General features: G+C 52.3%; 3 protein-coding genes and 3 pseudogenes across 3 annotated transcripts; 3 read left to right on the forward strand and 3 right to left on the reverse strand.

The window, feature by feature from the left end:
* Window positions 1-3,606: 3,606 nt before the first annotated feature.
* On the reverse strand, window positions 3,607-12,273 carry SAPIO_CDS7772 (annotated as a pseudogene; the record flags this gene model as incomplete).
* Window positions 12,274-13,055: 782 nt separating this feature from the next.
* SAPIO_CDS7773 (uncharacterized protein) lies at window positions 13,056-14,541 on the forward strand (the record flags this gene model as incomplete). The annotated part of the gene is made up of 3 exons (XM_016789568.1): window positions 13,056-13,200; window positions 13,283-13,599; window positions 13,681-14,541. 3 exons carry the CDS (start codon window positions 13,056-13,058, stop codon window positions 14,539-14,541), a joined length of 1,323 nt encoding a protein of 440 aa, XP_016641395.1.
* Window positions 14,542-15,335: 794 nt separating this feature from the next.
* On the forward strand, window positions 15,336-16,343 carry SAPIO_CDS7774 (uncharacterized protein; the record flags this gene model as incomplete). Its single annotated transcript, XM_016789569.1, has 2 exons — window positions 15,336-15,471; window positions 15,688-16,343. The coding sequence occupies 2 exons, from the start codon at window positions 15,336-15,338 to the stop codon at window positions 16,341-16,343; spliced, it is 792 nt and encodes a 263-aa protein (XP_016641396.1).
* Window positions 16,344-17,017: 674 nt separating this feature from the next.
* Window positions 17,018-17,909, forward strand: SAPIO_CDS7775 (3,2-trans-enoyl-CoA isomerase; the record flags this gene model as incomplete). Its single annotated transcript, XM_016789570.1, has 2 exons — window positions 17,018-17,202; window positions 17,270-17,909. 2 exons carry the CDS (start codon window positions 17,018-17,020, stop codon window positions 17,907-17,909), a joined length of 825 nt encoding a protein of 274 aa, XP_016641397.1.
* A 165-nt stretch (window positions 17,910-18,074) lies between these two features.
* Window positions 18,075-20,489, reverse strand: SAPIO_CDS7776 (annotated as a pseudogene; the record flags this gene model as incomplete).
* Window positions 20,490-20,828: 339 nt separating this feature from the next.
* Window positions 20,829-22,703, reverse strand: SAPIO_CDS7777 (annotated as a pseudogene; the record flags this gene model as incomplete).
* Window positions 22,704-22,790: the final 87 nt, after the last annotated feature.

Consider the following 22,790-nt stretch of genomic DNA (forward strand, 5'->3'; position numbering starts at 1 on the left):
CCCCTTGCAGCGGAGAGTACATGGATAATAGGCAATGCATGGGTCAGTCAAATCGTCAATTTCCCCCCTGTCAAAAATCCTTACCAGGTCACGAATCTCTGAGGCCTTGCCCGGCTAGGGCTATGTAGGTCGGGTATACTACTGACAGCCACCCGAATCCAGCGGCTCCTGTGGCTTTGTAATTGAGCAAGGATCAATCAATTGATGTGATGGACAAACGCCACAAAAAACGGCTCCTCTCCAGAGACAGCAGCCCCTCATGCAACAAAGCCCACCAGTCGGCCGAAACATCAAAACTCCTGATCGACGCCCATGTCCCGAATCTCTTTCAAATCTTTCGATGGCAGGGCGATGGGACGTCACACACTGGATCACAACGTACTCTGGATTGCAGGCAATGAGGATTTACGGGCCAAGGGGATCCAGATGTTAAGCCATACCGATGGAACCTTCAGCGGAACTATCTTTTCCGTGTTTCTACAAGAGATCTTCGTTGAACGCACAAATAGCGGTCTAAATTCTCCTTGTTTCCTCTATCGCTAGTTTCAACGGAGGGAGCCCATGGAGTGTCACGGCTTGACGACCGGCGTTGTAGCCAAACCAAGCGAGATGTATTCTTTCGTTCCAGCAGCATGGCGGTCAAGATGCCTGGGAGCTCCATACCAGGTCTAGCAAACAGGTCAGCTTTACCTCGCAAGCCCTACCTAACCCGACGCTTGGTGCTCTAAATCTGAGACCTAGAATCGAATGAGGATCACGCCCACGGCTGCCCTCTTTACGCATTAGATATCTTGTCAGCCACCTCCACGTTCTTTTGACACCTTGGCACAGCCCCAGAATGCTGTCGAGCCGATGTCAATCGACCTTGGCCCTCGACGCTCTCAGTCCTATCCGTCCCTGCTCTTTGTTCTAGTGTACACTATTCTCTTTTCCCATTTCACTTTCTTATTATGTTAAAACCCTTGTCGATAATGTGGGAGGCATGCCGACCTATTGGAACCCGCATTCAGGTTCTCTCGACTTCCTCAATCCCCGTTTTATTACCTTGTCATATTAAACTAGCCAGGCTGACTAGTTTAGATTGACTGAGATCTATTTTATTCGTGGAGCAAGCCCGGCGAACTTGGCAGCAATATTGGCCAGAAATTCTTGTCTACTGCAAGGTAATTTTCCTCATCCACACCCCCACCCTGTCACCGGTTATCGAGAGGGCTGTTCAAGACAGGACACACCCCACTGCAAAGAGTAAGGTTCAGATGCAAGGGACGTTTGGCGCATTAATGCATGAATAGTTCTAATATTGCCCCTACGATCCCGCCTCACCCTTCGCGTCTGTGAGCTGAATCAGCCCTTATTTTGTGGGCGACTGCCTCATCGACGACGATTCGGGTGGATCTTGGAGTATGCTGTAGAAAGTCCAACCCCCGACATTCAGCGTCTGGGTGGTGTTATCACCAATCCTTCGCGAAACGCACTCGAATCAGTCGGTCGTTCTCTGGCTGAATAGAATCGGAAACATTAAGGTCAAGGTGATAGCCAACCGCGTTTCCTTGCCTTTCTCTGTCCGTTAAGCTGAGATGAGGCTGTGTGGAAGGAGAGAGGAAAAAAAAAAAATAAAAATAAAAAACTGGTTCTGCGTCTATGGTAAATTCAGATCATCTCGTCCCGAGGCCGTCCTTGCATACGCCAACTATTTCCCCTTGCGCTCTCCCACAACTCTTCATCCCGGTGCAGCTATGGTATCGAGCGGCAGCTGGCTGTATACTCTCTACCCTGCATCCCATCTCTATTTGTGGTGCTATTTGTCACCTAATCCTCGCCCTTGTCAACGTCCGATATTCCAATACAATCTCTGGTATTAAGATCAGCCTGAACCGGTCTTAGCAACTGTTATTGAGAACCATACCATGGAACTGACCTGCAGCTTCTATGCGCGGTTCATCTGAACACCTTGATTACCCCGAAGTCTGTACGATTTTCTGGTTCTTGGTTCCATGATGGACACCCATTATGGTCTCTTCTTTCAGCAAGCATGGCAGGATCGTGACACCGCGGAGCCGTGGATGGATGAACAGGGTAGTCCGGGTTCGGGATACTACCCTGCATCACCCTTCTCTGTCTTTCTCTTTCTCGTTCTATTTTTCCCGTGTAAGTAAACCCACCTTTCTTTAATACTTCCGGTCTTCGACAGCATTTAAGCTCATCATTTACGTTTCTCAACTGGATCTTCGACGCTCATCACACATTGTTAGAACAGGCATGTCCAAAGACTGTTTTGCTCTCGATGGGGACTTTCTTGCCCACCATCAGAGAACCTCCCTTGAATACTCTGATTTCTGCCAATTTGTCCATCGATCTCATCCCTTGATTGATTTACGATTTATAATTGTCACATTGCACGTTTCTCTTGCTTTTGTTTTCCCCATCATCTTTCTCTATACGCCCGCCTCCTCTCCACAAACTGATCGGTACGGTGGGCAATCCCCCCCACCTTTTCTTCAACCTTGTTCTCATCGGCGCGTCTCGGGCTTCGACTTTCAAGACATGGAACCGGAAACACCAAGACTCGGCCCGGCGTCATCTCCCTATGCGTGACCTCATATCTCTCCTGTAGCCGCGCCCGCTGAAGGTCCCCCAAAACTGGAAACGAAAGAGTAAAAAAAGAATAGGGATGCCGCCAGTCCTACTCATTGCACCTAGTTTCCGTTGCGACTATTCTTGCATCCATAGATTCTCACACCCTCACCATCACCTCTCACCCTGATACCCACGCATCTACGATCTTGCATATCGTAAACACTCCGTTTCCGCGTAGGATGAGGAAACAAACTGTTAAAGTTCCAAAATATCCACATCAACAGTAGAACTACAACGATAGAAAAGTATGAAAGGAAATAAAGTTGGAAAATCTTGTACAAATAAATACATACACGCGCGCCCACTCCCTTTTCCTTCGGAATCCTCGGACAACAAAATGACACCCTATTTTCATGTTCTAACACTCTTTCCTCATTTTGACCTCAGCTTTTTGCCTTCTGTTCCCTTCTTTTTTTGCGTTCTCTTTCTTTGGTATCGAATCATCATTTCCACCCATTACGTCCCCTTGTACATTCTCCGAAGACCATTTGTACCTTCGCCCTCCTCCCCTCCTCCTCTCAACTATCGGACGATCAAACACGTCTTATTCACCGCCATATGCCGGACTCGGTAGTTCCCAAACGGGTAGGGGCGCTTGCGAGAGAAACAAAGAGATTCCTCAGCAAGTCTTTGTTTTTTTTTTTCCTGATTTTCTGCCTCGTCGTTCTCTTCGGGTTCCCGCTTCGTCCTGCTTTCTCTGCTCTCAAGTTTGTTTCAACTCCTGACGTATGGAGGCAACCATCTCGTACATCCCACACCCTGTCTCCCTCTCTCTCTTGTGTGTGGGGTGTTTGCCTAGAGGCGTCTTGTCGTTTGTGTCGTAAAAAGACCCCATATCCTCGGCGGTACGCCGGGTCCATCCCGATATAGCCTTAACTCGATCTGGGGGAGCGTGACTGACTGGAAAAAAAGACAAGAGCCAAGAGGTAGATAAATTATTTGCAAGAGAGGATTGTTAAGCGCTGTTGTTTATGCGAAATTGTCGGATCGATCCACGCCAGCATCTTCCATCTCAGCGAAGCCCTGGAAGTGAATAGGACGGTGCTGATCGCTGTAAAACGGTATCGGCGTATCGACCTTGCAGCGAATCGGCCTCTTCTCCAGTCTCGTGAATGCGCTGCCCATGAAGCTGTAGTTCCACTGTCCGAGCTCAGGCACGAGGAAGAAGCCGTTAAAGCGCGGGCTGAGGAGGAGCTTGCGCTTCTCTCCCATGGACGTCGTGAAACCCTGGGGCTGGTCGCTCTGCGTATCTCTGTTCTCGACGCCCCACTTGAAGCCCTGAGGGGTGATGGCCCAAGCTGAGAGCGAGACGCTGCCCGGGGTGAACGCCACCGTCACCGTGATCGTCTGGTTATCCTTGGCCCACGATGGGTGTGCGTCTCGTAGCTTGGCATGCTCGGTCACGTCCATGGCCGACATGTAGGGCAGCTCGTTGCCGGACATCGTGTGAATTATGCCGAGGGGCTCCATGGATTGCAGCAGAGAGTGTTGAGGCAGCTGCTGGGGGAGCTGGACGTTTCGAAGGCCGCCAATCTGCGGCACGAGGACGATGCACTTGATCTCCTTGACCGTGTCGTTGTCTGCAGGCGAGGACCCGTAGAGGTATCCGGCAACCTGGACTCGGAGATCTGCTATTTTGATGAAACGTTTGAGAATGTTGTTCGGCATGACGTAAGTGATATCGTCCAGGTCGTTATCAACAGACGAGACGTAAATGTTATTCGAGCGCGTCCGCAGGTTCGACGTGGCAATGGCGCGGGTACGCCATTCCGTCCTCGACGCGAAAGTCTGCTGTTCGAACTGCGACGTGGTCGTGACGACAATCTCCTCTCCGCGCACGTTCTGCGTCTTGGTGGTCACAGCCGTGAGCTGCTTCTGCTCCTGCTGCTGCTTCTCAATCTCGGCGGCCTGCTGCCTCTGCATCGACGGCGCGGAAATCTCCATACCCAGGATGATGTCGCGGACTTCGCTGCTGGTCAAGCTGGATACGTTGACATTGTTCTTCTTTCCGTAGTCGTGCAAAATGAGGTCACGCAGCTGCGTTTCAACCTTGATCCAATCCTCATCCGTGAGCGTAGGCCAAATCTGATGCTCCTGGGTAATGACGGTCTTGTCGGGCCGTAGAATGAGCTTGGTCTTGTCCATGTTGACGTGCAGGGCACGGAGAATAAGGATGAGACGGGAGAAGGCTGTGTATGATGAAATGGTCTTCAACCACTCATCGTACAGGTTGAACAGAACCATCTGAGGCTCCGTAGCACGCAGGATCATGTCACCTAGCTTCTCAACCTTCATGGCTGCCTGGAAGGGTAGCTGAAGCTCAGAGGCACGGATCGAGATGTTGGGGAAGTCAAGCAGATGCACCTCGAGAGGATCCAACAGGCCCTTACGAGTAACAATAAGCTGCTTGGGCTGTTCTTCAGCTGGCAACGATCGGATCAGGGCTGCGACTTCTTCCGCAGTCTTCCATTTCGCCAACTGTCCGAGACGCTTCTGACCAGCCCAAACGCTCGTGTGAATAATCTTGAGGAAGAGCTGACCGGTCCTAGGGTTGAAGATGAAGATGGCACCGTTGATAGGCTTGGTCGTCAGGTTACCCTCGAAGGTCTTGTGAATCGTGACACGGTAGACGTTGGTATCATCAATGAACAGTTGGGTCTGGTTGCTGAAGAGCTCCGAGTAGTTCTGGGAGTTCAGGAACTCTTGGTTGCTTTCTGAGGCGTAAAGCTGCAGACCCTTTCGGATACGCTCCCGGAGCACGTAAAGGGCAGGGTTGGCCTTCATAATCTTCGCCATGGCTTGCTGGATAAGAATCTTCAAGCCAGGGAAGTACATACCGTACGCCGAGTAAAGGTTGTAAGCAAGATCGATACCAACCATGAGACCAGTTGCCGAAGGGTAAATACTTGAACTGTCGGTCGTGTAGTCGAGGTACTTGGCCCTAGTGTATCGCTCAATATCGTGCGAGTCGTAGTCACCATAACGGAGTTGCACGTCGATCCAGAACTTGTTAGTTGTCGTTGGTTCAATGACGTCTTTGGTATCGAATAGGAGCGAAGGTCGGGTAACGTTCCACTTGTGACTGGCAAAGAGCAAAATATCGGCACAAGAACTGTTCATCTTGTACGACTTTCGGGGGTGGATCGTCTCCTTCTGAACCGTCTCGATACCCAGCGACTCCAATTCCTGGTCGAACACTTGGCACAGATCCATGACGACAGACTCGTGGATCTTCTGCCACAAGTGGGCACGGAAGATCTGGATAAGCGAAATCTTCAAAGTGGGAATTTTGCCGTGAAGGAAGATGCCCGTGAGATCGAGCTGGACCTGGAAACCAACATAGACGTTGGCTCGGTTGATAGTGGGCGACCACCACAGAGTGAAGCGACGGTTGGGAATCTGGTTGAGACCGGAACGCTGAGCGTTGGTCAGCTTCTTGAACTTCATCGACTCCTCAAAACCGCTGTTATGAAGGACTAAATAATCGTGTCGCAAATACAGCTGGTCTTGATCAACCCTGAAGCCAGCCCACTCAGTCGCCGCGGATTCCAGCGTGATGTCCTTGATCTTGAAGCTGTGGGCTTGCGGAACCAGGCATTCGCAGGCCTGTTTGCGCAGAAGTAGGCAGGGAACCTCAGTCAAGTTTCCAGAGATCTGGGCGACAAGTTGAGGGAACTGATGCGTGCGAGTTGGATTCCACATCATCCGTTCCTCGGTCCACACGTCGAAGCCCAGTGATCGTGCCAAAGAGACAGTATCCCAGAAGAGGGCCGAGTGGCAACGCTTGCTTTGAGCGAAACCAAACATATTCTCCGGATAGACGTACCAGCCATCCGCATCCAGTAGTCCTGCAAGAACAGCGAGGCGAACAGACCGGGAATTTTCCATGTAGATCGACGGAATTCGCTTGCGATTAGCTCCCGGCCCAGTCTCTTTGTGTGTAAGAAGTTGAAGATCCTGGAGTGCGTTCCGAAGCTGGTGCACACAGGAAGTACCAGCTGGGCGGTACAAGATGTCTTCGAGTAGCTGATCTTGTTCCTCCACTAAGAGTTCGCCGTAGGCCTTGCGGCCGATGTCAACACGGACTGTTGTTTGCTCGGAGTGCTGTTTTTGAGCGTGGGGCTCGTCGGAATCGAAGTTGACGTCAATCCCACTGTCGGTGTCTTCATCCTTAAGCTCAATGTCTCCATCCTTAAGCTCAATCAAGTCTAACTCCAGATCATCCACATCCGCTGCTTCAGATACACCATAGGCATCTGGCTCTGGCGAATTCCAAACCCGAGTCTGGCCGGGTAAACGACCAGGTTGAGCAGTCCAGCCTGAGGCTAGTCGTTGCTTAAAGATGGTCTGCCGCGATTGGCGTTGCTCCGGACGTTCGGGTCGAACTGCGTCAACGGTGGTTGGCAGAGGCGTATCACAAAGTCGAGTTTTGCCCGCAGTCCCGTCGCCGAGTCGACCATGCCAGACGAGCTGGAGATCGAGTTCGCCTGCATGGCCGACGAGGAACTGACGAAGTTCCGCCTCATGGTCCGTATAGATGGTGGTATCGCTGCGGTTTCCATCTCCAAGCCAAAGTGCCAAGAAGTATGGATTAACTGGCACTGGTTGTTCAGGGAGCTCGAAACCAGAGCATCGGGGAAGTCGGTACTTGCGTTTCTCTTTCGGATCAAGCGTGGCAAACTCGGCTGCCGTCATTTCAACAGTATCGTAGCGATCTGCTGTCGAAACATCTTGTTCCAGATCCTGATACACCGTCTCCTCGACAGTATCGGCGGCGTCGTCGTCCTTCTCTCGATGAAGAACCAAGATATGATTCGGGGTCACGACGAGATCCTCTTGGCGGCCGCCGATCTTGATGCGGTAAAGACGATCCTTTCCGCTGACGATGTTGAAAGCACGACGCGGTCCACCGTCCGGTCCGAGGAGTAGGTCACCCTCTTTAACGTCCTCGACTGCAACCTTGGTACTATCATATCGAAGTAGCATTGTTCCTTTAGCAAGACAAGCTTTTTCCCAGAAGAGGCCCTCCCAGGATGGGAAACCAGTAGCCTTGAATAGAGTGTGCTCAAGGATGGTTTCGACACCACCAAGGGCTTGAATGACATCAGTTCTGTAAGCGTTGAGGTTCCAGAGCTTTCCGTCGTGCCGCTGACTTGTCCACCAGAAGGGGTTGCTCTTCATGAGCTGATAGACCTTAAATTCGGATCGAGCGCGGTATCCCTTGTCGAAACTGATTGTGCTTCGGTCTTTCTGGAACAAGGTGTTGATACGCGGCAGGCCACGATCCCAACTGTCCTCAAGGTCCTCGAGAGTGAGACGGCGGTTGTTCTGATTGGCTTCCATTCGCTTTTGCGCATACTCAGTCCACACTCTCTGGGAGTCGATGAACTCCGCTTCCCAAGGGATGATGTATCTGAAGATGTTAGGAATGAGAGTCTCCTCATCGTGGGTCATACCAGATCGGTAGTGGGTAACGCCAGTGTCGGTTTGCTTCGACCATCTCTTGTCGCTAGCAGGGATGAGAATGTGGGAGCCGGAGATCATGCCCAAACCACCAAGTTCCTTGGGGGTGTAGAACACGGCAGGAGGGAAACGAGAAGGCATCTTGGAGTTGAGACCAATCTTGACACGAGTCTGAATCTTAGTCTCACACTTGACGATGGTGTCGAGAAGCGTTACAGTGGACACTGCAGCCTCGCGGTAGTAGGTGAAGAGGGCAATCAGTGCCGTGTTCCACTTGTTTGCAATCTTGGTGAACGTCGTAGATCCGGAAGACATGAGGATTTGCCGGATGCGGTTGTTGAACTTCTGAATGTCTTCCTCCGTCACTTGCAAGAAAGCATGTGCTGTACGCTCCTTGGTAGTGTTTTCAACCAAGGACCAGACACTGTCCGCCTCAGAGAACTCTTCGTTCTTGTTGCGGCACTTGGGGAGGATGCGGACTTCAAATCCGCACATGGAGAAGAGAAGGTTAGGGTTGTCTTTGCTGTAAACACTGACGAAACTGTCGTCCCAATCGATCGTAGTAACAGACCGGGGAAGACGGTTCTTCAGATCCCAAAAGACGGCGCGACCGAGGTTGACGTCGTGCCTCATGAGTCTCATGCGGCAGTCCCTGGGCCAGCACTTCTTGCTCTTGTATCCGATGACATTCTCAAAGTTGGGATCCGGTTGTTCAGTGAGGTACCTCTGGATGAGATCACGCGCTTCTTCGGCCGTGAACCGGAGGAATACCCAAACCTTGTCGATATATCTGGTATAAAGGCGGATCGGATGCCTCGTCTCGACCTCCTTGCTGCTGAACTGGAGGAAATCATTAGGCTTCTGGGGAGGTCCGTCAATCTCGCTGGCTCTCTGCGGGCCGAGGAGGAGAAGATCAAGGATGAGACCGTAGTACTGGAAGACAAAGGCCGAGAATTGCAGGCCGCGTATCATACCGTAGCTATTGGTGTGGTTCATGTCCTTGTATGTCAACTGCACGTTATTCTTGGCGGTGATGTAGTCTGCCAGGTTGTGGTCCATAATGAGCCTCAGCAGAGAGTTGAGCAGTGTGAGTTCAACCTTTTCGTAGACCTTGGCGAAGGAGGTCTCCACCAGGACGTTGCATTCACCATCCTCAGTCACCCAAACACGGTCCAAGTTGTTGATGCCCTGAGCCCACTTGTAAACCAAGAGCGGAGGAACCTCAGAATCGGATGGCTTGATCCACGCGGGGAAGAGGTTCCGCTGGTCAGCCTGGTACCAGAGGTATTGGTCGAGGTACGCATCGCTAATCTTTTCCATGGGCTCAATGTCGTAGACAGGGTTGATGGTGCTGTAGTTGTCGTTCATATCAATGCTCACTTCCTTGAATGCTCTCTGTGTGAGCAGGAAACGCTTGATCCTCTCCAGCGTGGTACCTGGGCTATCGTAGGCCTGCTCAATCAAAGCCAGTTCTTCTCTCTGGCTCTGGTTGAGTCGACCCTTGACGGAGTAGGCCTCCCTTAGCCTCTCAAGCGCGAGGATGAGAATCTTGGTGTCGTGCTTATACGAGACGCTAGGGAAGGGGATAGGCGAGAACTTGCGAGACTCAAGCCAGTGGACGGTGGTTGTATAGATGGCGACAGCCTCCTCCGATGAGACGTAGGGACCGTCCTTCATATGATTGTGCTGCCTCTCCTGTTCCGCCTTCAGCCAGAGTCGAGTTAGGCGACCGACGTTCTTCTTCGCCACGGTCTTGTCAACAGTGGCACCTCGTCGAATTCGCTCACGGTTATAATGGGCGACAGAGATCCACCAATCGGCCTTCGCCTTGACATAACGAAGGATGATGTTCTCGATGGGAGCAGGAAGGCCAGGCACCTTCCAGGGAATGTTACTCTTCCAACATCTCCAGGCCTCGGACAAGTGTTGCAGAACGGTGTTAACCTTGTTCTGCTTGATACCTTCGGGCATCATGTCCATGAGATCGGCCATGACGGACGCCCTAAGTTCCAGGTCGTAGTGAGACTCAACTCGTTGTTTCGTGACAGTCTTGGCCACGCTCTTGCTGTGACGGCCCTCGAATTGGCGGGACAGAAGGTTTCCGAGCCATCGCTCAAGGAGGGGAATGATACCTCGCATAAAGAAGAGCCACACCCTCCACGAAGGAGCCCAGAACCCACAACCGGGACCTTTACCAACGCCGTTGGTGTTGAAACGGTAGTAGATCAGATGCTTCAAATCTTTGCAGGAACGGATCTGATGCATGAGCTTGTACTTATAACGGTACATACCCGTCAATTGACCAACGTGATTGAAAGCATAATGAATACCATCGGCGAGCACGAAGGCATCGATGTTACCCAGTCTGAACTGGCAATGAGCATCGACAATAAGCTTAACCAGACGCAGAATTTCCCTCATGAGATGGAAGGCATTACCAAAGCGCGACTTTTTGCGCTCCTTCGTTGTTAGGGTCTTGACAGGCTTCAGGTTGAAGTTGTAGTCAAGATGGAGATATGTGAGGTTCTTTCGGTGAATCAGGAGGTTAAGCATGTTGAAACCTTGTCGGCAGACTTGCAAGCCTGCCTCAACCCAGTCGATTGTCGTCTGCTGGAAGAACTTGGTCTGCTTTAGAGACTTGAGCAAGTCCTGCCTATTCAACGACTTGGCTGGCTTCTTGTGCAGTTCATTCAAGACGTACGTCTTAAGAAGCTTTTGATACGATACCCTGACCTTGACGGGGCACTTGCCTTGCATGGGTGGGTGCTCCAGGTGCCACTGCTTGATAAGCGGTACGTCCTGAGCTCGAACCATCTTGCCCGAACGGTGGTTGAAAGGATACGGCGCCCACCAAAGCTCGATAGCATCTGAGGACTGCTCTGGGGCAAGCTCTTCTTCCGCAAGGAACGGCTCTACCTCCTTGGGTAGGGTGAAGGCATCCTCTTCGGGCTCTTCATCGTTACCAGGACCAAATACCTCATCCTCAGGGCTAACGTAACCCTCGGCGGGTTTAAGGGGAGGGATGATATGAATGGCCTTGTCAATGTGGAAGGTCGGCAAATCTGGGTCTTCCGCTCGCGTGAACACGATCTGGGGATGCGAATGCCACGACAGGTGCACGCCACGAGGGAGGGAGTTGTAAAGGTACGGGTACGCGACGCGGAACTCGTTCCTGTTTTCGCCGCGGAAGATGATACGGTCGATGGCATTGAATTCGCCAATATCCTCGTCGTTGGGATCGATGTCCTTGTAAAGGGGTTCGAATCGCGGCCCACCGGGAAGAGCGACGTTAAGGGCCTTGGCGGCCAAGAAACTCTTCAAATCAAAGAGATAAAAGTAGTTTTTGTCTACCACGTCGGAGACGAGGGGCTTGCTGAGACGGAAGAGGGCAGCCATCTGCTCCAGCGACAGATTCCAGGTCTTGTAGCTAGGACCATTGACGTATTCAGTATCGAGAAGAGCCCTATGATCGTAGAACCATTGGAAAACAGCCGCATCCTCCTCCTCGTCGAGGTCGAACTGGATCGGTGGTAGAGGCTCGACCTCTTCGATATTCTCCGACCACGACAACGGCGGCTCCTCATCGTCGAAGGGAGGGAATCGCATTCGCTTGAATAGAGCTCGGTCCTGCTTTTCTCTCCTCATGGCAATCCACATCATCGCCCATTGCGCGAAGAAGACAGGTTCGATGACTCGAGGGATTTCGTTTACGAGGGTCAGACATCCGTTGACGTGGTACAAGACCTTGACTTCGCGAGTCGATTCCCAAGGCATAGGCATGTTCTCGAGGAGTTTTAATACCGCATGAGGCATGAATTTGAGAGCGCCGAGGTAGCTGCGCTTGTCGCTCGTGTACTTCTTCTGGGAAACGTCACCGATATCTCGAACAATCTTGCGCAAGTGCTCAGGGGGCATGTCGGCCTTTTGCGTCTCGACGAAGCCGGCCTTGCGCTTCTCTCCGAATCGATTCCGTTGATGGCGAAGCCATTCTTTCTTCTTCTCGGCAAACTTTGCCATTCGTAGGTCGGCGGGCGGCAGGTATCCAGGGGGAGGGGGAGCAGGGATGGCAGGTGGCGGAGGAAGAGATCCCGAGGGCGGCGGCGGAGGAGGAGTAGGGGGAGGAGGGGGAGGACCCCAGCCCGGAGGCGGAGGCGGAGGTGGTAATGAAGACATTATTAGATGAGTCTAGGAATTTGCAAATGTTGAAAATGAGGCGAATTCTCGAGCTGGGAGCTGAGAAGAGACGCGCGAACCGGCCAGTCGCTATCAACCGCGCGCCAGCACGGAGCGACACAAAAAAAAGAATCCTCTACCCCAGTAGTCTGGTGAGGAGATGAAATGCGCAGCTAACGGTGTTGTTTGGGTGATGGACAGGGCACGGTGTCGCGGTGTCGATGTCGCGACAATGTTTGAACAAGTGGGTGGTTGATGATGGATTTTCGTGATGCAGGTCGTCTCGTCACGACGCCAGATTTTTTGCTAGGTTGCCTTGGTTCATGTACATTTGTAGTATGCGAGATAGGTATATACCGCTTAATCTGATCATTCTTAGTCATCCGACTCCCACAATGCAATTGTGGCAAATAGAACAATAACCAACAATACGAAGTGGGGCATCCCACCATCCAATTGTCCAGTCCCTGGATACTTCGAAGATCTGGACTGCATCGGAAAAAAAAAAAAAAAATTATTTGGAGAGCTTCCCAAGCCAATAACCACATCTTCCTCCGTTCAGAGCCCTTCACTTCAAAAGCCTTTATTCAGGTCCACAGTCCCCTAGGTTGTGTATTTCTGTGACTTTCTGTATCTTTCCTGCAACTGCACTCCTCAATTTCAATCCATTCTCTTCTCTCTCTTTCATCAGCAGTCCCTTGAGTTGAACACATCAAACTCACCTTAAACTGCCAATCTTCGCATCTACCATTCTACAAGCCTGCTCATAACCCTAGCCTCCCATGGCAGATGTTAAAAAGAGAAAGAGGGCCTCGGGGTCAAGCAATGAGCCCCCCAAAGCCAAGAGGCAAGCAACGGAGAAGGACCAAAACCCATTCGCCTGGATCGAGGCCAATGTGCAGGAAACTGTGAACCCACCATTCATCCGTAAGTACCCTGCCACCCTGTTATCTAGGCGACAATGCGCTATCCATGCCTTGGTATCTGATTTATTTCCTATTATTTGCAGTTGAGCCTGCCGGCTGTCAGATACCAGACGACATCAAGTTCAAGGTCTACGCAAGAGAGCGTAAACCCGGAGAGATAAGCAAGGGTGCGACACCGATCGAGCGACGCGAATACATGCTCTTCTCCAACGACCACCCCGTATACGAGTTTACGGCCAGAGAAGACCCCGCGACCAAATGGACGAGACTATATGTTGGCTACGAAAATACGAAAACAGGACGGAAGGATGTGGTGCAGACGAGGAAGCTCATCGTCCGGGCGATACCCAAGGGACAGAGAGCTGTCGAAGCGGCAATGGCCAAGCGCGGTCCCCAAGAAGTAGGCTCCCCCCACTTCTCACCTTGTATATGTTTTGGGGGGTTTTATTTTTCGTCTTTGAGAGACTAATACCATTCACAGAAATCTACGGACATCTTGAACGACCTCGGCCGACTATTCGGATCTAAACGGGCTAAGAAAGCGATCGAGGAGAAGGCGAGAAACGAGATCTCCGTACCCACTCTCAACACTGATGGAACGCCGAAGGTCCTTAGTGCGGCCACGAATGCCACGCTGGATGCAATTAAGGAAGCGTCCGCCGACATGGCTTCCCGTGAAGAGCTGCAAGCGACTCTTGACGCCACTAAACCGATCCCTAAGCCCAACATGGATGCTGAAGATATCCAAGACGTGTACGATCCACTCGAAATCATCGGCGCCGAAATCCTTAATAGCATTCGCGTCAAGGATTGGCAGGATGCATCCGAGAATGGGGAAGGTGTGCAGGTCACGTCCAAGTTTGTGGCCAGTCGGCTCAACACCGTCGCCCGTGGACCAAACAGTACTGAAAGGTTGCGGCTCCTTCGATACATCTACTATCTCATCGTGTACTATACAAACGCGACGAGGAAGCGGGGTGGGCGGACAGCCATGCTCAAGAAGAACTTCAAGGCTCTCACCGACGCGTCGGATATTATCGCCGACCACTTTCTCAGGAAATTCACCAACGGAAGGGGTGAGATTAACAGCTATTTCGACTCCCTCATACTAACGCACATTCTCGCATTCGCAAGCGTCATCGATAACTTTTCGTTTGACGTGCAGTTCCTTCGGGAGGATCTCAAGATTGACCAGGAGAAACTGACCACACACTTCCACGAGATTGGCGGCCGCGTAAAGGAGTTGAAGGACAAGTCGACGGGTAGGGTCATGCACATCGCTACGTTGTCTCTACCGTTGCACTTCCCGCGTCAGCGCAAGATCCGGCAGCGTCGTCGATAGGCTCGACCGCAAGCTTAGAGGGGCAGGTGGGCCTGAACGCGAGGGAATGCTGATCGCTGTGGTGTTGGGGGGCATTTGACTGTGTCATCGGAAACGCGGATCAATGTTTAATCATCTGTATCTGCGCCATTTGATCTATGGGATTAGGCCTGCTCTAGGGCAGACCAAGCTTCCCTTTGCTAGTTGCTCAATGTACGTGTGAGCACCTCGCTAGAGAGTGATCGAGGATGAACTATCAGTTGATAGTACACCAAATTGATATTTCGTCGGCAGAGACGGCTTATGCTTGAGATGTGTTTAATTCAAGAGCTTTATTGTTCTCGTCATGAACGTTGCCTCATGATAACTTGCCTTCCATTGTGCCATCCATGATCGAGGGAGAGTAAAAGAGCTGGAGCCGAGTTCTGCATCTCATGTCCATCAAGAGTACCCGGCCCACCTCAGCCGGGGCTCCCCCCAAACCGCATTCTCAATTGTGGTATGCTCATTGCCCCAGTGTGCATTTAGCAAGCGGAAAGAGTAGATGAAGCAACTTGCGAGGACCGAAGTAAAGGAAACAAGGACAGATGGCTTTCTCATGAAATGAGCGTCGTGCGATTGTATGATCTATTTTCAAGTCGTGGCTTGCTATACCTACGACAAGTTGCCCATGTTCCCAAGCGCGAATATGTGAGTGAGTGCAATTGCCCCTCTTCCTGGGGCGATACATTAATGCATCGTTGATCCCATTTCACCTCCGTTTCTCTCCCCATCACAAGGGTGCTATTTCAATCGATGGTATAGGAGCGGTCACAATGGCAGATTCCTTCATCGAAGATGACCCGCCCACCAACTTTGTCATCGATTTCATCTTCCACAGCGAAGATACCGACTCCAAGTTGACCGTGATGTGCAACGGCAAACGCATCATCATACGCCTCTCCGCCGACAGTTTCTCAGAGTCACCACCGCTAGAGGAAAAGTATCGCCATTTCCTTCAAGTTTTTGAAGACGAGCTGGATGGCTAGACCGTCGACGACTTCTACGACTGGGTTCTCGAACCGTTCCTCCCTCTCTTCCGAGACCTCCCGCCTCCCTGCAACGATACTAAATTAACCCTTCAAGACTTCCTTTTCCCGGAGACTCTGTGCTACACCTTGCGCGTAGTTGCAGGAGAGCTGTCTCCATGTCCGGACGAGAATGATATGATTGACGAGTCCACGTTTGGCGCCCTTCTATCTAAAGAGCTCTGTTCATCCTGGCCATCTTTCGACCCGGAAATCGAGATCTGCGATGACGACCGTGGAGACACACCACCTTCGCCAACGCCCAACAAAGTCCAACCAGTTGGCGGAACCATTCCCTTCTTCCTCAAGCCCATTGGACTTGGGGACACACGCTCTGCGGAGCGGGAAATCAAAAACTACAAAAAGATGAGGGATGTAGAGCTACCAAAAGATTTGCACGTTCCCCGTCTCCATGGTATCGTCGAGGATAGAACCGGCCTCGAGTTTGGACTTCTTCTCACCTACATCGAATGCCAGGCGGTAACCTTGAGGTGCGCTATGCGCCGAGAAGTGGCTATGTCCTTACGACACAAATGGGCGGAGCAGATCAAATCGGCTGTTGATGGTCTGCATAAGGCTGGCGTTACTTGGAGTGACGTAAAACCGGACAATGTCTGGGTCGACGTCAACGAGGATGCGTGGGTTGTCGATTTCGGCGGCGGTTATACGAAAGGATGGGTAGATAAACAAGCTGCTGGGACTGTAGAAGGTGACAGGGACAGGCGGGAGAAAATACTGGAATTTATCGGTGTTTAGAATGATCTTATTGATTCACATTTTTCTCCTCCTCTAACGATGTCTGCGGTGTCGATGTGCTATCGCAGCTTCTCAATCATTTCCGCGTGCTCTTTGATGTCGGGGTTTGGGAATAGCTTCATGACGCACCCGTTCCTGCCCTATTTACCTACGTATTCTATCAAATGGTGGGCCCAGTCTCACTGTGCCGTCCCCACCACGGGCGGATCGACCGGACCTTGGAAGCAAGCTTTCGGGTGCTTATTGCCCCTGTCGCGACTAATCGTTAATTAGATCGAGTGGGACAAAAGTCAATCGAGCCGAGGCATCTTTTCTCCTGGCATCGCAGGGAACCTCCCCACGCCCCAGATCCCAACTGCCCGGCTCCGTGCCGAGCTTCAGCTTCGCTGCGCCATTCCCAATCCCCAGATTTCCAGACTTACCCCAGCTTTTTATTCTTCTTTCCTATTGTAAGGGTTTAAAAAGACGGCGATTGTTTCCATTTCCATCCTATCCCGCTTGTCCCGTTTCCAATCCACCGTTTTCTTTTTTTTTTTTTTTTTGCTCTCTCCCAGCTAGAGCTAGCTTCAATCTCACGAATCTCCTTCAGCCAAGTTCTCTCGAGTTATATCGAAAATAAAATAAAAATAAAACAAAAATCAGATTAAGAGACCAATAGACTTCCGCTTATAACCATGTCGTCCGTCATCAACGTCGAGTACAAGGGCCGTGTCGCCATCATCACCATCGACAATGAAAAGAAACTCGGCGCCCTCAACCTGGACCAATACTTTGAGCTAGCCACCAAGATGAACGAAGTCGCCGCCCACGACGAGGTCTACGTTACCGTGCTCATCGGCAAGGGCCGCTTCTTCTCGGCGTATGTTTCCTTTCTCCCTTCCAAAGAAAAGTAAGTAACAGAGTGAAAATATCCTAACTTCCAACAGTGGCGCCGACGTCAGCTCCGCCCTCTCCGGCCCACCCCCAGGCTCATCCACCTCTCCGCACCGCCACATCCTCAACACCTTCCTCGTGAACAACCTCACTTTAACTCGCGCCTTCTACTCTCACCCCAAGATCCTCGTCGCCGCCCTCAACGGGCCCGTCATCGGCCTCTCGGCCTCTCTCGTCTCCATCGCCGACTTCATCTACGCCACACCTTCCACTTTCCTCCTGACACCCTTCTCGTCTCTCGGGCTCGTCGCCGAGGGTGCGGCTTCCAAGGCTCTCGTTAGGAGGCTTGGTCCCGCGAGGGCTAATGAGGCGTTGCTTATGAGCAAGAAGTTGACTGTTGATGTGTTGAAGGAGTGTGGGTACTTGAATGAGGTGTTCGATGTTGGGAGTGGTGCTGGCGCCGATGTGAGGTTTAGGGAGAGGGTGCTGAAGGAGGTTGATGATAGGCTTGGCGAGCATTTGGTTGGGGACAGTCTGCTAGGTATCAAGAAGCTGATTAGGGAGGGGGAGCTCAAGGAGTTTGAGGTTCAGAATGTTTGGGAGGTCTTTGGTGGTGTGGACAGGTTGATGAAGGGGATTCCGCAGGAGGAGTTTAGGAAGATTGCTAGCGGTGAGAAAAGGCATAAGCTGTAGGATGATTTTGTAACGATATCTTCTTTTTCAACGAGCGAAGGTTAGCCTAATGAGGGGCTTCATGGTCTGAAAGCGATCACTCTGGCATACAGTATTGAGGACATGGACGCTCTTGACGGAGGGAGGCTAATGTCTATTCGTAGGAGTAAATGGTTATGACAGACGCTATAAAAGACCGAACAACAAGCTCGTTCGCTTCCAATAGTCCTCCGATGACTTGACGATCCGCTGCCTGAGCGCGTCATCCTCAATGCCCGATTTCTCATAAACCTTGCTTGCCAGACTTTGGAACTCCTTCTTTGACGATTCCACCGATTCAAAGCCACAAGTAAAGTACGAAATGTCGTAGAACCATTGGGTAAGGAGCTCCTTTCGCTGTTCGTCCGAGAGCGGCGAGTCTTTGGTCTCCTTCTCTTCCGCCTCCTGCTCCTCTTCCACACCTTCCTCTCCACCCTCTACCTCCTTCTCGGGGGACTCCGCTTCTACTACCGCCTTCTCCAACGCCTCAGACCAAATCTCGCAGACCTGCTTCGAGACAAAACCCTTAAGCACTCCAACCGCCACCGGACTCCATAAATCCAACCCAGCATCCGACATCGAAGCGCACAAGTCTCTCAAGAACATAAACATGCCCGGCGTAGGCTGCGTCGGCAGCTCCGGCTCCCCCTCCCACAACGGCCTGCTCGGAACCGTCTTTCTCGCCACCGCCCGTCCGGCGAACTCGTCGAGCGCCGAAATCGACACTTCGTGGGCAATCTTTTCGTGCAGAGAGGGGACGATGTCGAGGCCGAATCCGCGGAGGGTGTCCATCGCCGGCAGTCCGCGCCGGATGTCACGCAGCACACGGACGAAAAACATGGCGATTCGGCCGCTGTTGGGACCGTCCTGCCTCTCCCGCCATAGGGCTGCTAGTCGGTCGTCTAGCGTCTTGAAGGCCTTCTCGAGAGAGGTGCTCAACTTCTCTTGTAGAGCGGTCGGGTCGGCTTTGCTGAGCGCCTCTTGCCTCGCCTCGATGGCGTCATCATCCTCGAGATCGTCGATGTCGTCGTCCCAGCGCTGTTTGCGCAGGTGTTCCACGACCTCGCCGACGTCCTCGATGACGTGCCGCCACGAGTTGTAGGAATTCACAGCCTTGGATACGGCGTCGTTCCTCCCGTGAAGTCTAGACAGGACCTCCTGTAAGAAAACGGCGACGCCGTTGGACATGTCCATGTCATAAGTGGAATCGTCCCAGAGTTGTTCCTGGGCGTCGGTTATTCCTTCGTGCCAGGATTCTAGAGTAGCGGAAACCTCTGAGCCGACAAGGTGTAATTTGTTGACCTTAGCCTCGAGCAGGGCCAAGAGGCGGTTGTTGATCGCTTCCCGTAGCCTGTCGAGCATCTCCCTAGGATTGAAGCCCCGAGCTCGAGGGCCGTCCGTAATCCACATCTTGACGACATTGGTCCTCAGCTCCACGATAGTTTTGAACTCGGACATTGTTTCGAGCGTTTTCACGAGTCCCCTGATGAGAATATCCGACGCCTTCTTCGCCCAACTGCCAAGCATCTCCTTGGCCTGCTTCACGTCGAGATCGCCGTGCTGGATAAATGGCGTGAATGTCTGTACATCGTCGCTGCACCACCACCCATAGACATCGAGTCTCAAAATCTCCAGCTTCCGTAGACTGGCGTCGTCCAGTAAAGCATATTTCTTCAACTCCAACAGCGCCTCCGAGAGCTTGAAGGGGGCTAAAGCCTGCACATCGAGCAGCGTCCTCGTGTACAAGTTCAGACCAGTCAATACATCCTTGACGCTCCGCTCCCGTTCGCTCTCTTCAATCTCAAATGCCGACGCGAGTGCCGTGCCTCTAATCCGGAGAAAATGAGCCAAGGCGTCCCGGGCGCCGGAATTCGTAACGAGGCTGTAGGTGGACAACGCCTTGAGGATATCCCCCTGCTCAGCCTCTTCTTCCTTGCACTGCCTCAGTAGCCTCTTCACGCGGCCAACAAGCTTCTGCCGCAAAGATTCTAGGTTCCTATTCGCGGCCTCAACCGCTATCCGCGCTCGTTCATCAGCCGCATACTCGCCCCCAAATGTCTTGACGAGCAGCCGACCGAGCACAGAAACCTTAGCCGCCAAGACAAGTCGATCTCCGCTACTCAACACCTCGGCGCCATCCCCTACCACAGCGCCGCCCCTCAAAACCCTCGCGACGGTCAGTATGCACGCGTCGATTAACTTGAGCCTTCCAACCTCCCCCGGAGTTAGCCTCGAGCCGGCAACCCTGCTCTCTCCTTCCACGAACTTCGAAAAGCCAGACATTCCGGTGATCTTGTCCCCGACGACGCCCCGCCCGCACCGCGAGCCCATGCTCCCCAGCACCGCCTGCACGGCATCGTTGTCGGCCTTCATGGCCACGATGGTGTCGGCGGTGCCGAGGAGCTCGCGGTAGGAGCCGCCTACTTGGCTCCGGAGGCGGCTCGCTTTCTCTTCGAGCTGCTCATGGATTGTTTTGTGGATGGCGCGGATTTGGGGGAGGGTGTGGTTGGGCGCGAAGACGTCGTCGGCTGAGGTCAGGGTTGATACGTCTGGGACCGACATTTTCGGAGCGTTGTAAGTTGGTGGGCGAAAATGGACAAATATGCTACAACTTCTTCTCCGGGTCTATAAAATTGCGCATCCCGTATGTTCAATTAGAAAGATCTCTCGACCCTATCTATGACATGGAACGCGTGGATGTGGTGTTGAGAGGAGAAGAATGAAGCTTGTGAGATGTCCAAATCCCCTGTTCGAAGTGGGGCTTACATAAGTAAGGAAGCAAGAGTTGAATCTCTGAACAATGTCTGATTTCAACATCGAGAAACAGGACGAAATGGTTTAAGAAATACAGGGAATATTAAGGAGTTCAATAAAAAAATGTACAAGAAACTGCATTCACATCTAAAACTTGGTACTCTTAATCAAGCCAGCCTTAATACCCGTCTCCACACCTCTGTAACCACCCTGTGGCTCTCCCTTAAACACAGGCTTCATACTCTTCAACTTCTTCATCTTCGCATCATACGCCTTCCTCTTCTTCACACGAGGGTTCCTATTCTCCTTCTTCCTCCTAGGCGTCAATCCCTTGTTCTTCTCGATAGCGTACGTAACCTTCCTCTTGCCGTCCTCCCCAATCTCCTCCTTCTCGACAACACGGTCGGTCGCGCTGGCAGCTGCAAGCGCAGCTTTTCGGTCGGCCTTCTCCGTCTTCTTCTTCTTGGAAATGGCGGCTACCATGTCGTAGTAGTCGTCCTCATCGTCGCGCATTGCGGTAGCCTTGGCGGCATCCTCATCGTTGCTATCGTCGCCGTCAAGAGCCTCGCCAGCCTTCAAGTCTTTCTTACCGCGGCGCTCGGCCTCGGCGTTGAGACGCGCTTGGCGATCCTTTAGACGCTCACGGTACGGAATATCCATGTCGCCACCTGCATCACGACCCGCGCCGGCGCGCTTGTTGGCCTTTTGCACAATCTGGGAAGTGTAGAACCGGAGACTCTTCTTCCGCTGTGCCTTCTCTGCGGCCTCCTTAGCGCCGAGGGACTCCTCTTCGCCGAAGTCGGACATGTCGCTATCAGCTGCCGCTGCCGCTGCCGCCTTGTTCTTGGCCTTATTTGTCTTCTTGACAGTGAGGGGAAGATTATACAAATCTTCCAGCGACTTTTCGAGATCCTCAGTCGTCCTTCGTGCATCGGCAGACTTCTTCGTGGTCTTTGTCTTCTTCTTCTTAGTCTTTTGAATCTTCTGGACCCCTTCTTCCGCCATAGAAATATCGTGGAGCGACTCATCGACAGCATCCTCCTCAATAGCAGATTCCGCATCAGATTCAGCAGCATCGAGCAGGGATGGCTTCAAGGCCTTCACCCGGCTCCACATCTGCCTACAGCTCATCAGCGTTTCCATGATGTCATGGTCTCTCAATTCTGCAGGATCCATCGTCTTTTGAACACCCGCTTCATCTCTGGCAGGCGAAGTAAGAAGGGCGAAGTAGCTCCCGAGGGCAGCAACGTAGCAACCCAGAACCCAGTACTTGACGGCAACAAGAGATTTGCTCGACTTCCCTTCCGCCTCTTTTTGTAATATCGGTAGTTGAGGGTGCAGTTCTTGGAATTCATTAACAAGGTGCTCGAACTCGGGGTATCTCGTTTTCAGCAGGGCGTATCGGTCTTCCGCGCTCATATCATCGGTGATCTCGACATCGGCAAGGACCTCGGTGACGACATCGGCGTTCTTCTCCTCGGAGTCCTTGGCCTGCAGCCACTCGTCTTGGTCGAAAACAAAATCCTCCTCGGCCATCTTGGACAACTTCTTTTGCTGCAGGCGCTTCGCTTCGACTTCCTCCTCGAGAGCGTCAGCCTCGGTCTCGATGTTATCGGCATCGTAGTATTCCTTTCGCGAAGAACCCCACCAATTCGAGTCTCCCTCCTCTTCTTGTTCCCCTTCGTCTTCCTCCTCCGACTCGGCGGGCTTCCTCTTGCCCTTCTTCTTTGGCTTCTGTTTCCGCGCAGCGATGAGGTCGGCGTCGGAATCATCCGAGTCATTCGCGGCTAAGACTTCTTCGTCGGAATCGTCGAGGAAGGCCTCTTCTTCCTCCAGCTTCTTTTGCCTCTTGGATTGCGGGCCATCGTCGAAACGGATCTCGTCTTGGTTCAGGTAGTACTCGTCTTCGGAATCCGCAACGTCGGCGTAGGTGGTGATGGGACCTAGGCGGGCATCGGCGGGGTCAAGTTCTCTTGGGCCTTTCGGCTCTTGGGGCCCACGCGCTTTTCTTTTCCGTGCCATGCTGTGACCGAGATGATACCAATTTTATACTTCGAAAATTGGTCGGAGATTGGTGAGTGGCGGCGGAAAATAATGCTCTCAATGAAT

The sequence above is a fragment of the Scedosporium apiospermum genome (assembly GCF_000732125.1).
Source record: "Scedosporium apiospermum strain IHEM 14462 chromosome Unknown SEQ_SAPIO_0110, whole genome shotgun sequence".
In the NCBI taxonomy this organism is placed as follows: domain Eukaryota; kingdom Fungi; phylum Ascomycota; class Sordariomycetes; order Microascales; family Microascaceae; genus Scedosporium; species Scedosporium apiospermum.